The 14473-nt window shown below is 39.5% G+C and overlaps 1 protein-coding gene across 13 annotated transcripts in view; it reads left to right on the top strand.

Annotated features, from left to right (window-relative positions):
* PCDH10 (protocadherin 10) overlaps window positions 1–14473 on the top strand; it is a 52901-nt gene that overhangs the window by 36723 nt on the left and 1705 nt on the right. For 4 of the 13 annotated variants that reach the window (XR_004427298.1, XM_033159552.1, XM_033159557.1 and 1 more), the window contains one exon: window positions 2492–2513. The exons of 4 other annotated variants lie outside the window; for them this stretch is intronic. Coding sequence is in view for 5 of the 9 variants with exons in the window: in XM_033159557.1 (XP_033015448.1) it covers window positions 2492–2513 (22 nt within the window). In the remaining 4 variants the exon portion in view is untranslated. Of the gene's footprint in view, window positions 1–2491; window positions 2514–5469; window positions 5546–14473 lie in introns of those variants that run through there. 5 more of the 13 variants (XM_033159555.1, XM_033159546.1, XM_033159553.1 and 2 more) reach the window with 2 other exon arrangements.

Here is a 14473-nt window from a genome sequence, read left to right as displayed (position 1 = left end):
GAAATAAGTAGCTAGTATTATTTTATTTTCCTTTCCCATATCATAATACTAATGGGAATCTGTTTTTCTGCAATGTTGGGGGTAGCTGATTTTAAAATCTATTTGGAAAGCAGGTACCCAATAGCTGAGGACATCATGCTGGGAAACAGTAATGTACTGGGCCATTGATTGCTTGGTGCTTTAGTTGTAAAGCACATAATGACTAATGCTGAGGTTTCTATTTGGATGGAAATGGTATCAACACACAGAGGCAGCACTACCTTTAGGCAAAGGTCACATCCACACCATACATTTACATCACTCTTGTACCACCTTAACAGTTGTGGTTTTCCCCAAAGAACCCTAGGAACTCTAGTTTATTTATTATTGTATTTTAACTTTCTGTTGAAAGCTGCCCAGAGTGGCTGGGGAAACCCAGCCAGATAGGCGGGGTATAAATAAATTATTATTATTATTATTATTATTATTATTATTATTATTATTATTATTTAGATAATAGAGAGGTTCAGATGGTGTGAATGTTACCATAGTGAGGCTACTATCTCAGGCAGTTGATTTTGTGTGACATGAAACACAGAAATTTGTTATTAATTGATTATTATATTGTTTCATTATTTTAATGTTTTACTTTATTACATTTATATTTATTTTTCCATTTATGGATCCTTTCTTCATGGAACCCAAGGTGGTGTACATGTTGCTCCCAGGAGGTCACCCATCCAGGCACTGACCAGACCCACACCTGCTTAGCTTCAGGAAGGTGGTAACCTCAGGCAAGGTGCACCATGCCTTGGGAGTTTATGGCATTTGCTGACTCAACTGCCAAACTAACTTAGCTGGCTTGGGTACTTTGCTGTTCTCAGGTAGTGAAATGTAAGGTTAGATTTTGCTTACAGTCTGGCCTTATTGCTGTAGCTAAGAGTGATCATCTGTAGTCCCAAAATTAGGCATTGGGTATTTCCCTGTCCAAATTGTACTAGCAAACTAAGTGAGTCTGTTTAAGACAGAATGTTTACTAAACTGCAAGGAAGCAATAGACACAGATTTAGTACAGTGGTACCTCGGGTTACAAATGCTCCGGGTTACAGACTTCACGTTTACAGACTCCGCTAACCCAGAAATAGTACCTCGGGTTAAGAACTTTACCTCAGGATGAGAACAGAAATTGTGCAGTGGCGGTGCAGTAGCAGCGGGAGGCCCCATTAGCTAAAGTGGTACCTCAGGTTATGAACAGGACCTCCGGAATGAATTAAGTTCTTAACAAGAGGTACCACCGTAGTAGATTTCATAATGCCATGCTGCTGAGTAGCACTGTTAACAGCTAAATGGAAAAAAGAAATGGCGCAGAATGAGTTTTTAAGTGTCTACTTGCATTTTGAGACTTCATGACTTTATTTATTTGTTTGTTAAATGTATATCCTGCTTCCCCACCAAATGATGTTGAGGTGTGTCTGCTTGAATAAATCCTGGAGCATACCGGTACTTGGAGGTTGTTTCCTTTAGATTTCCTGACCTGGTTCAAAAACTAGGATGCTACAGATTTCAGTAATTATTGGTGACGAGTCCTCTCTTGAGATGGCTTGCAAATAATGGCCTAATGAGTATTCCATTCCTAGAAAGGTTTTGTGAGTCAGTGCTGTTGTAGATGCATGTATTTCTTGACACTTTCAAATAAATGACCTCCTTTGATATGAGAGTTCCTTTGATATGCCAGAGTACCAGAGAATAGCCTGAGCAATCTCCTTTTAATTAACACCTTTTTGACCTCATTTGCTAGCTCCCCACAAGATGCCAAGGGTGCCTTTCTGGCCACATGGTGCTGATCTAATTGGTTGAGCCCACCTGTTTGTCATTTATGGCCATTCAGACTAAATATCTTAAATATGGAATATGATCCCCCTATTCCTTTTCACCTCTTTTGATCATTCAGGGGTTCTGTCTGCTGAATCTATGCAGAGAAGAGATGGTGGCAGAAATCTCTTAAAAGGATAGATGTTCAAAACTAGCCTACCCTATATGGTACCTGTAATCACAGCTTCTCTATAGACTCTTCTTTCATCTTGCAAAATAACATGTTTCTCCTAGCTAGGATTCATGCATCTCATTCAAAACAATTGCCAGAATTTTGTCTTAGTCTTCCATTGATGTGTCATGTAATAGGATCCCATCCATGGGACAATGGCTCCTTTTAAATCTCTTAAGGAGTTTTGCCACCTTTCTTTGAAAACTTTTGGAAGCATTTGTTGTTCCAAATGGCAAGCCTTCAAAAAAGAGTGTGATGAATGTAATCAATTTAGCACTCTGGTTTGTCAAAGGTATTTGCCAGAAATCACTTGAGGTATCCAAATTGACAAATATTTTTATTCCTGTCACTTTGGGGAAAGATACTAGTGTTGGAAGTACTTTTTTTTTTATTAGAGTACGTCTTCATTCAGCTTTTAAAGATCAATACAGATCTTCTTCTTTTTCCCACCTCTCCCCCGATGACTAGGAACTTTGGTGCACACCACAAGGTAGGCTTGATTTCCTTAATTATGCCATGTTCCTTTCCATCCTTTCCAGCTCCATTTCCACCTTGTGGAGTAAGGGAATGGGTGTTCTGCGGGCTGTTTGCATGCTGTATGGTTTGGTGTCAGGTCTTAAAACGTCCATAGGATTTCTTTTTATTAGACCAAGGTGTCTAAACCCTCCTTAAATTTTTCCCACTGTTTCGCGCAGTCCCATTCTGCTGTTGCTCCACATTTGAGGAGATTATCCAGGTTTTGACTTCATATAACTTATATAGTATACACAAACTGCTCTTCTATGCAGTTTGTTTGTATGTTAAAGCATCCAAGACAATTTAGAATATCCGCTTGTCTCTATAAAACAATCCCTGCCATATGCAGATCTCAGGAGATCCTTTGTATGTCTCTTTTGAAATAACTGTGACATCAGCTCCTGAATCTCTTTTTTTTTTTAAATAGAAATCAGTTGTCCCAGAAATCTATTCTATACAGACCACAACTGGCAACCAAGAAAATTTGGCTGTTCGCTTGCATCATGTAGGTCAGTAGCTCAGTGGTAGAACATGCTTCCTAGGTTCAGTCTCCAGGTACAACTGGGAGCGACTCTTGCCTGAAATCCTAGAGTCACTGCCAGTCAGTGTAGACAATATTGAACTAAATGGACCAATGATCTGCCTCACTATAAGGCAGCTTCTGGTGTTCCTAACACATGATAGCAAAATGTCTTTCTTTTGAACATTTGGAACTGTTCTCCTTTAGCTGACAAAATTCCTCTATTGTTATAAACATTTCCACATTTTTGCATGCTCTCTTAAAGGGTGGTCTTGTCTTGTCTTGTTGTGTCTGGCTACAGAATGCTTTCAAAATGGCTGGACTGCTTTCCTTTGTGCTGCTTTTGAAGAGAAATGAAGAGTGAATTTGTGGAATGGCTGCTGCTTCTAGTGTTTTGTGAAGTAGAGGTTACATCTTCCAAGTCACTCTCTCCCTATCTTTGTCTTGACCTGTTTTGGGATGGGATCTGGAGTGCATTGGATTCTGACAAATCCTGAACCAAAGTGGGCTATTTAAGACAGTTCAGGGACTTATTTGAACTGAAGCAAGATCTCTCCTAGGTGCCATGAACTGAAGTGGGGGCTTTCATAATGCTGTGTGATGCTTTAAAAGCTCAAATGTTAACACACACATCCCACAACACTGCAAACAGCGTGTCTGCCAAAAATGAAATGTTTCTCCCCAAATTTGCCATATAAGTAAAATGCCAGGGTGTGGAGAGCAGAAAGAGAGAGCTCTTTGTGTGACCAGCAGATCTGCCTTCTCAGAGGAAATTATGACCCTGACATTAGCTATGGGATAGGGAGCTTTTGCCATTTGTTGCAAAATCCTTGGGGTTTCAATACACTGAGATTTCTTCAAAAGCCCTTCCCCTGGATTCACAATTGAATATGCTTCTCCCTAGCCTGGGTACAAGTCCCCTAGGACTCCTGAATGTACAAAGGAGCTTAACTTTTCCTTTTACCATTGTACATTTTCAACATTTTTAAAAAAGAAACGTGCTCTTTATTTGATCTTAAATATGGTTTGAAGCAGCCATTCTCTGCTGCTTGTCGGCTGCTGGCTCCACACAAGTAGCAAGTTGTCTGCTTCAGTGTTTGGAAGAGATGGTTGCAATGTTCTTTCCTGCTAGTATCAGCCAGGAGCCCCCAAAGGATGACCCAAATACTCCATCACTGCACTGTCAGATCTGAACAGGAATAAATACTTAATTGTGAGTCATGGACTCCCTTGAGCTGCAGCAGCTGATTTTTGTACATTCTGTGCTTAGAATATGGGCTGTATGAAAACTCTACAAAGGCAGGAAGAATCTTTTGCCTTTCCCTGATCTATCTTACTGAGATGAGGACAGCCACAAGCTGCCATTTACCATAAGTAGACCTGCATTTTTCTCTTACCAATTTCCATCAAATAATCCCTATTGCTATTTCCCCAGACATTTAAATGTCTATTGGTGAAGCACCACACAGCTCCGGACCACAGGTTGTGAACAAGCTGCATGCAGGACCTGTTGAAGATCAGATCTTAGCTTCTTATTCTGATTTGTTTAACAACATTAAGCGAGAGTTTCCTGATTCAGATGCAATGAGTAACTCTGCTCCAAAGCAAGCCAGGATTTCTGTATCAAAGAAAGTGAGGAATATGCTGCCAACTTGCCAAGGCATGTGGCCATGCATCATAAACCATGGTTTATGGAGCCATGGCCGAACATCTGAACAGCTACTATGTTCAATGAAGCTTACATCCAGGGATGAAGCTTTAATCTGGGAGATCACTATATACAAGCATTTAAATAAAAAGTAGGGTTCCCCATTTCTCTGAATGGTATTCATTAGTTTTCTCCTATCCGTATTGTCACTGCCTCTCACATGCATAGAAATAAATGCACACATTGTTATAGATACATTTGCTATGTTTTTGGTGGTCACTGTATTATATTACATCCTGTCCTCTCTGTGTAATTCTTAAAACCCATCACCTTTTGGGATAGAAACTGCTTTATATACCATACTGTGATTTGTGCCTTTAAAATATCCGAACTCTTCTCGGAATAAATGTGTTAAGGTAGAAAACCCCTGAGCAGATTTTAAAAGCCTTTTCTCCTCCTGCTTCTTCTGTGTAACTGATTGTTAATCCCTTGTCCCCCTAGACACATATTACAGGACCTAGTTTGTTGTGCAAATATGGTAGCAATTTTATTTAACTTTGCTAATGATTTAATAATAAGAAATGAAGCAAAAAAAGGCATCAGACTCAAGGGATAAACAGAAAGCTATCCTCTTGATTCTCTTTCGGTGAAGCATAATGAGGATACTGTAAAAAGCTTCAATATAGTGTGAGCTCGAGACCTAGAATTCGTTATTTTTGATGTGAACTCTTGTAATAACCGTTATGCTTTCCGCCTCTCTAGGCCTTGCCATTTGTGGATTTCAAAGTGGATTATAAAAGAATAGCGATTTAAGTCCAGCAGATCCTCTGTGAGATAGGTAAGCATTATTATTCTCATTTTACAGATGGGGGAATCATGGACAGAGAGGTTTAGTGATGATTTCCTCCCCCAACCTCAAGACAAAGCCAGAAATAGCTCAGATATATTGTCTTCATATCTCCTGCTTTAACCACATGGCAATCCTTCTTTCCACATAACCTCTCTGACTCTATTTCCCCAACTGTAAAGTAAGGATAATAATACAGGTTCAGACAGTGATTCGTGCAGGCACATTTCTATGCCTGCTGAAAAGTGAGACATTTAGGTCTGACCCCACCTTTGAGGCTGGTCATATTCTTCCACTTGAAGTTTGGAGTGGAAAAAAAGCTCTCTTAAATTTTGTGGAAAGGAATTAATTCAGCAGGATATTGGCTAACTTTCGTTGTATGGTGAATTAAGAGTTTTTAAAATGGCATAATTATTTTTTATGGGGTGATTTAGAAACTGTCAGATAGAGGCATCGTTGTAGCTACTCTGAACTGCTGAGTTTCCAAAACTAGAAGAATTTAAATGCAGGTGTTTGTTTGTTTTTTAATATAAATGTTCAGAATCATCCCATTGATGTCCAAACTAATGAAGCAGTGAAGGAGTTTACAACGGATGAACATGCATCATATTTTTATATAGATAAATTTAAGCAGTTAAATTTAGGCAGTTTAATCAAGATCCCAAACAGCATTTTTACCTATATGGAAGCCACGGGCAAACAGTGAGCTCTCAGAGAGCAAGCAAAAAGGAAAATAAAATCCCAGCAGAAGTGTGTTATTACTCGAGGAAAAAAATCAATATTGATTAGACTCAGAAGGGACTTTTCTTACAACAGCTTATGTCTAAGAATCTCTTCTCCATGAATCCCCAAGATCTGCAGGGGTGGTGGTGTTTGTTATGATGGTTATGATGATAAAGGTAAATCAAAATCCTTAAATTAATGCCAGATTATTCCAATCGGAGTAAATGGACTTAAATGTGCACACTTCAACTCCATTTGTTGTGTGAATCCCTCTACTCATCCTTCATTGATTTAGTAAAACCAAATTGCTTTTTGTGTGTGTGTATGGCTCTGATTGCCAAAACACCCCAAAATTTAGCAGTTGTTGCCTATGTATACATGCAGCAACTAAATGAATGGTAAACATCATGTTTCCTGGAATCCAGTTGGTTTTGAGATAGTGATAATCTTCAAAATGCACACCATTGACATCTATTGTAAGGAAATACTTGTTAATTGTTTTATTGTGATTTGACATTCTCAAACTATTTGTAATAATATTTCTTTTTCAAATATTTTTGTGCTGATGCTTTTATATATATATATATCATTCATTAACTGATGGAAAGCAAAGTGTTATATTGAACACTCTAAGTACTACATTTCATGAGGTTGTAGTTAGCAATGTGCCAGCTTCCCCAGACTTAGTTCAATTTGGACTTCACAAAAACACCTTAATTTGGACCTCAATACCTTTGGGACCCAGGAAGTTCTCTGCCACTAACCCCTACCCATATAGCCTTTGGTCTTGTCTCTTCCCTTTCCAAACCAAACCTGCATAGTATTGCAGGATGGGTGTGGAGACATGGCCAGGTGCATTCATTGCACTTCCACTAAAGATACAGAGGCAATTACATCTCCCTTGGTGGCTGTAGGTGCATTAGCCATTAAGGCCAACGTGGAGACTCAGATGCAATTCCTTCCCTGCATTATTTGGTAAGCTTGGTTAGAGAAAGAAAGTAATTGACTTAAATGATGATAGCCAAGCCCATTACGAGCTAAGTGCAAACTTCAGGTGGTGGTGGGGTGTTGACTTGGTTTGTTATTGGCATTAGAGATCCAAAACTGGGAGAACTGATTCCCAACTCCCGATCCCCATTTATGACCTTTAGGCAGCATCACTAATTGAAACTAACATTTGTACCATATCTTACATTTACTTTTATTTGTTTTATTTATTAAATTTGTATACCACCCTTCATCTGAACATCTCAGGGTGGTTCACAGCAAAAACATGCAAGATGAAAACACATGTGTAGCTTGTACTTGTCTTTAATCAGATTTATACAGATACTGGTGATTCATGTAATTAATTAAGACCACATAAGTAATTAAGAACATTCACGTAATTAATTAAGACCATATCATTTTACTTTGCCGCTACTACCAGGATGCTCATAGAAAGATTATTGCCACATTGCTTAGAAGAATGTCCAGAAGTTTTAATTTGGAATTGTCTAGTTTACTTCTAGAAGATGGAAAACCAGAGATTACAACATTAGTCACAAAAATTTGCACGTCAGCCTATAAAATTAGTCACTCTTACCTACTGGATATATATAGACTCCCTATATCTCTTTTAAATTATTAAGCCTTCAGTTTTACTTACTTACCATTTTGTTTTACTTTATTTTATCCCTATTGGTACTTGTAGTATTAAATAGAGTACAGTGGTACCCCGTGTTACGCACACGATCCGTTCCAGATCGCACTACGTAACACGGGCTTGCTTAACACGAAAGCCCTCCCAAAACCCCAAAACCTGGAAGTTTGCGCATTTTTGTGCTTCTGCACATGCGCGAAGTGCGCAGAACGCTTCTGCGCACCTGCGCATCGCAACACTCTGGGGAGGACTTCCAGGTCATGGAGGTCCTTAAGTCGACCGTACGCAACATGGAACATACGCAACTCGAGGTATGACTTATGCTGGTTTTTAACAAAATAATAAATTCTCTGTATGTCTGTCTCTCTCTCATAATAAATCAGATATTGTTTCACACTTTCAGGATTCATAGAGTTTCTGAATCTTTAGAGATTCTCCCAGTTGTGGGGGAGCTGTTTATTTATGAGCAGCTCTTGCAGACTGGCAGAATGTTTAAATGTCCTAACCTTGTGGGCAGGGTTCAACTACATGAAACTTTCAGTCCATCTCTTCTTCTTTGATACCAATTTTCATTGGAAAGACCCTTGCTCCATCCATATGGTCAGGCTGGTTTCAAGGCACTTTTTAATCATTCTCTGAACCATACAGCAGTTCCCACATGGATTGGATAATATTGTCCCTAATAGATACTTTTGTCTCAGCGAGCAAAGAATTCCGAGGCTACACACCTTTTCTGGCTGTCTTGAGTGATTCACAATTCAGTGTGTTTCTTTATAGAAAATGCTAACTCCATCCCCATCCCTTCAAGTGATACTGACCCTGCTGTTTGTCCACATGATCATTTTAACATTATCTTCATCCCATCATGTCAAGGGAGTGTTCTTATTGGGATTGTTGTCTGTCTTTCAACTCTACGCAAGCATTGATTTATAACAGGGATAGAGAACCTATAGCTGCCATCAGCTCCAGCCTGCATGCCCAGTGCTCAGGGATGATGTGACTTCAGCAATATTTGTAGAGTCACAGTCTCCACCCTTGGATTACATGCTAACTTTGTTCAATTCCAGAGGATTAAGTGAGTTCAGGAATTGTTGTCCCAGGATCTGATCAAGTAGGCCTACAGTCTGTTAGTTTAATAACTGCATACTCTAATGAGTGTTTAAATTGGTTTTTAATTGATAGTGCCCCCTGGAAAGGAATATTCAGCATTGTCATGACACTGCTGTAATGAAATTGTGTGAGTAGATAGATAGTTAGATAAATAGATATAAAGCTTGATTTGGTCAGTGCTTTATCGGTGGCTTCTCCAACAGTAAATTGTTGTCCAGTTTGCACATAACACTAAACAAAACCATACTTTAGCACAAGTGAGTCATCCAGGAAGAAGATCAAACCGTGTTGCTCTTCCTCTTGTCCTGCTGCCACTGTGCTTCCGTAAACTAAACCATCCCATCCAAACCCTAGATCATGGTTTGTCTCCCCAAGACAAATTAAGAGAGGTAAGCCATAAAACAAACCTTGGTTACAGCTTGTGGTTTGTTTGGAATGAGCCTTCACCATGACTTACCATATATACTTGAGTATAAGCCTAGTTTTTCAGCACATTTTTTGTGCTGAAAAAGCTGCCCTCGGCTTATACTCGAGTGAGGCGGGTGGTGGGGGTGGCGAGAAAGAAGCCCTTTCTCTCCGCTCGTGCCGCCACCCGCTCTTCCCAGTCAACCATTCCTTAAGAAGTGTACAAGAACGGCGGTTCTTTACTCTCCCCAGGCAGCTTGTTCCATTCCTGAACTGCTCGCATAAATGCAAACTTGGCAAAGGAAGAAGAGGAAGGAGCAGCCCAAAGGGTTGCTTTCGGGCTGCTCGTTCCTCCTCCTCCTCCACAGCGGCAAAGGTGAACCGGCTTATACTCGAGTCAATAAGCTTTCCCAGGTTTTTGTAGGAAAATTAGGTGCCTCAGTTTATATTCGGGTCGGCTTATACTCGGGTATATACGGTAGCTTTACAGCAGCAACTGGACTAGAAGAGGATAAAAGTTGCCACAAGGAAAGTGTTACAGAGACTGGATCAAAGTCTTTGTGCTATTTATTTGTGAGTGCCTCTTGTTTTTTTGTTTGTTTGTTTGTTTCTTTTAATCTTAAAAGCAGCCAGGGTGGTAAATCAGTTCAGGGGTGTAGTTTCCAGTGAGATAGCTGTTAATCTGTTGCAACATAAGCAACAGGGTCTTGCGGCACTTTAAAAACTGCTAAATTAATTACAGCACAAGTTTTCATGAAGTAGAGTCCACTTCATCAGACGAGGTGAGCAGTGATTCTTAAATGCTTATGCCATAATTACTGTCAGTCTTTGACATGGCAGAAGAGACTTCATTGTTCAGGGCTGCATCAGCATTGTTTCCCCCCCTAAGCCACTTCCGCTCATGAGCAGGAGGTGGCATTGCGGGCGTCACGCACCGAGCATGCGCGCAGGGGCTGATTCACAGCTGCCAATTTCCCCAATGGGGAAAAGACATAAATTCCTGTATGGAACCCATTACGCATCATTCCAGGGAGTACAATATGAGCTTTAGTAAGCAAACATTTGGAGGAATGGTTTCACACCTTCTATTCCCAATGCCATGATTATTTTTCTCCTGCATTGGTATTTTAATAGGGGTTTTTTGTTTTTGTTTTTTAATGGAGATCATGGATCTCCTCATGTTTTATTTTGCTCAGATCAGACATTATGGGTTACATCCTTCCCTGGCTCTCCTCTTCTGGAGGGGGAAGGTTTTTGTTTGTTTGTTTGTTGCTAATGCCCCTGCACTCATGCCCCCCCCCCAAACCCTGTTACATTAAGGTTACCAGACGTCCCCAGATTTACAAATCAGTCCCCTGACAAAATCCATCTATTTTAGTAGGAAGTTGAAAAGTGTCCCCAGATTCATTTGGAAAAAATCTGGTAACCTTATGTTACATAGACTGTAGACCAGAGACCAACTGGCACAGTGTGAGGTAGGATGGAGGAGTGAGGGGGAAATTGGAAAAAAAAATCACTTTCTAGCCTTTCCAGGATCAAAGTGCTTTTCATGAGGTGTGGGTGAGTGTGGGTGGGGTGGGGGACCACAACTGGACACAACAATAACATCCACTGACAACTTGATTTCTTGATGTCTCTGCTTCCAGAAATACACGATTTGCATGTATTAATTCAGCTGTGGGTTATGAAAACACATTTTACTTTGATCCCAACACCTCCATCCCACAAACCACCTAAACAACAGATTCTCCATATGGCTTTGGCTACTGTGATGTCAACACTAGCTGTAGGATGTTGCAAAAAGCAACACTTCAAGAAAATAGGCATTCTCTTTTTTTTAATGTAAAGTAAAGCCACACTAAAAAGGAAACAGTATCTCAGTTCACTTCCTACTTTGTATTCCAATACATAATGAACAGAGTCTACTTTCAGTTTTCCTATTCTACTAGCTTACCGCATAGTACAGAAATCCAAACTGCAGTTTACAGTTCTGTAAGAAGTTCAGTGGGATCTTTTTCTTTGAGCAACTGATCCTCACACCATATCACAAACTCCTTTTAAAACTCCCCTTACTTTTCAAAATTTGCTACCATGGAGGACTGTTGTTAATAGTCTTGTCCTCTTAGAACTGATTTCATTGAATTCTAGGCAGTTAGTATCATCATGTATTTTGTTCATTTAAAATTCAATATAAAATGTCTTTTTGAAAGCCTAATGGTGTCTCCACTACATCCAATCATGCCTTCCAAAATACCAGTAGCCAGAAAGCTCCTGTTGAAGGAAGGGAATCTTCATCCTATTGCTTTTCAGTGGAAGAGTTTCATTCTTTCACCTGCAATCCATAAAGTTTCAAGTTTATCAAGTGATAAACCTTGATAGAGCATCCTGTATAAGTTTAAGAGTTTCCTGCTTTTTGTTGTTTATTTTAGTTTTTATTTGGATTGTGTTTATTGTTAGTTTACAATAGGATAACATCAAAATATATTGTAAGCCTTTGGGGGGGAGGATGTATGTAAATTTGTTGCTTATTTTTTATAAATATAAATATGCATATATGTAATTTTTTAATACTGCCCTTCAGTAAAAATAAATAAATGCATATATGTAAATTTTCTATACTGCCCTTCAGGAAAACAATAATCACAGGCTACATAAAAGTAAAATGCAAATAAATAAATAAAGATATAGGTAAAATGAAGTAAATAAACATAATAGATACTAAAGCTGCATAATAATACTAAATATTATTCCAACATTTTGGTGTGTTTTGTATAATTTTGCCATAGTTTCTTTTAAAATTATTGATAGGATCATATTTGTTTTTTGTTTTATTATTATTATTATTATTATTATTATTATTACAATTGATTACTTGCCTTTCACCCCAAGGTCCCAGGGTGTGTTACAACAACTAAAACACAATATCAAAATGTGTTTGAAACAAGTTAGGGTTCAAAGCAATTTAGGTTTAAAACAAACTAGAGTGTTCAACAATATTTCTGATAAAAGTTTTAATTTATTGCCATGTAGCAATGTTTCGGGACGTGGGTGGCGCTGTGGGTTAAACCACAGAGCCTAGAGCTTGCTGATCAGAAGGTTGGCGGTTCGAATCCCCGCGACGGGGTGAGCTCTTGTTGCTCAGTCCCAGCTCCTGCCCACCTAGCAGTTCGAAAGCATGTCAAAGTGCAAGTAGATAAATAGGTACCGCTCCAGCGGGAAGGTAAACGGCGTTTCCGTGCACTGTTCTGGTTCACCAGAAGTGGCTTAGTCATGCTGGCCACATGACCCGGAAGCTGTATGCTGGCTCCCTCAGCCAGTAACGCGAGATGAGCACCGCAACCCCAGAATCGGACATGACTGGACCTAATTGTCAGGGGTCCCTTTACCGTTACCTTTTTAGCAATGTTTCATTAAAGCAGTTTTAGGGATTTCTGTGTATTTCCTTCCCTTATAATGAAGCTATTTTTTTAAAAACCCACACTTTATAATCTGAAGACACTGAAACCTTGAAGGTTAAATTTCAACCCATCAAACATGTTAATGATGATTCTTCCATGTGGCCTTTGTTAGTTTGATGGCAAACCATGTATTGACACAAGTGTAATATTTTCAAAAAGAACACTTCAAGAGAGCAAGTTTCTTTCTCATCTTAGCTGCAGGCATGCGACTCAGATGAGAATTTGATTTGGTGTCTTTTCTGAATGCCGCTACAAATTGTTTGTTACCTTTGCTCCCAATTACAGTCAAAATAGCTGATGTCTGGTGTTAACAATACATGGCTAGCATAGCTGGCAGATTTGGATACCCGTCTGCTAATGCGCTGGCCCTTTTCACCTACAAAAAAGGTCAATTTTCAGCATGACAGTAAATGCCTGGTTTTGAATGGTGGGATTAGTGCAACATATTTTCGTTTTCTGTCAGTCCCAGAAAATACATATATCTGTTGGTGACTACGATAATGGTTGAGTTAGAAAGGGAAGGAAAAAAACAGTTTAAGATTGTTGTGGGATCTTTAGCTTTAGCAAATAGGAGAAAGGAGAAAGCAAATTGGTCTCAAAGTGTTACTTTTATAATGCTATATTGAAGTGAAAGTGCACTTCTTCGTCATCCAAAGTGTACAAAAAGCATTATTGAATCCTTGCCATGGCCTACCAGATTATTTATCAAAAAATAGAGTACCACAGAGCCTACAACAAGTGGTGTTTGTTCCTCAAGTCCAGTTGTTTCATTTGCATTCCCGTATAATCCTACTGGCCATTTCACTAGGATTCCAGCAGTCATTTCCTAAACCAATGATTGTAGGTTTATGAGAGACAGTGGCTCACTGGCTCTGAAGTTATAGTATCCCACTATCAATCCCAGGTGACTCCAAGTACCTGAGACAGCAGTTCTTGGAAAAGTTTGATTCGTAAATCTAGAGAGCTGCTATTGATTAGCCAGCCAGTCCTAGGTCCAGTGTAGGTTCCTATACATATACCTGATATCACTTGAATTGGTGTTTTCAATGAAATTTTTTTTTAGTGTCTTCAAGGTGAATGTGGTTGATGTACAGTGGAACCTCGTGTTATGTACCATTCTCCTTGCGAACGCTTTGGGTTACGAGCTCCGCTAACCTGGAAGTAGATGCTCCTGGTTGTGAACTTTGCCCCAGGACACGAGCGGAAGTCGCACGCTGGCAGCACAGCAGCAGTGGGAGGCGCCATTAGCAAAAATGTGCCTCATATTACAAGCGGTTTCGGCGTAAGAACAGACCTCCGGAACGAATTAAGTTCGTAACCGGAGGTACCACTGTAAAAGCTTACTCTAGCCTGGTTTGCACATAATGCTAAATTTTATTTCTTTAAACTATGGTTTGTTTGGTTGTCCAAGCCCTGTCCAGCAGCTTAACTAGGGTTTCTTTACTGTGAACAAACCACAGTATGAAACCATGGTTTGTTGCTGCCATACAAACCGTAGTTTGCTTTAACTATTTATTGGTGTTTTGTGCAAACCCAGTACACATCCTTAACCATAGTATGTTAGGCCACCCCATTCCAGAC

The sequence above is a fragment of the Lacerta agilis genome, chromosome 9 (genome assembly GCF_009819535.1).
Source record: "Lacerta agilis isolate rLacAgi1 chromosome 9, rLacAgi1.pri, whole genome shotgun sequence".
Classification (NCBI taxonomy): Eukaryota; Metazoa; Chordata; class Lepidosauria; order Squamata; family Lacertidae; genus Lacerta; species Lacerta agilis.
This window is presented reverse-complemented; position numbering and strand designations above follow the sequence as displayed.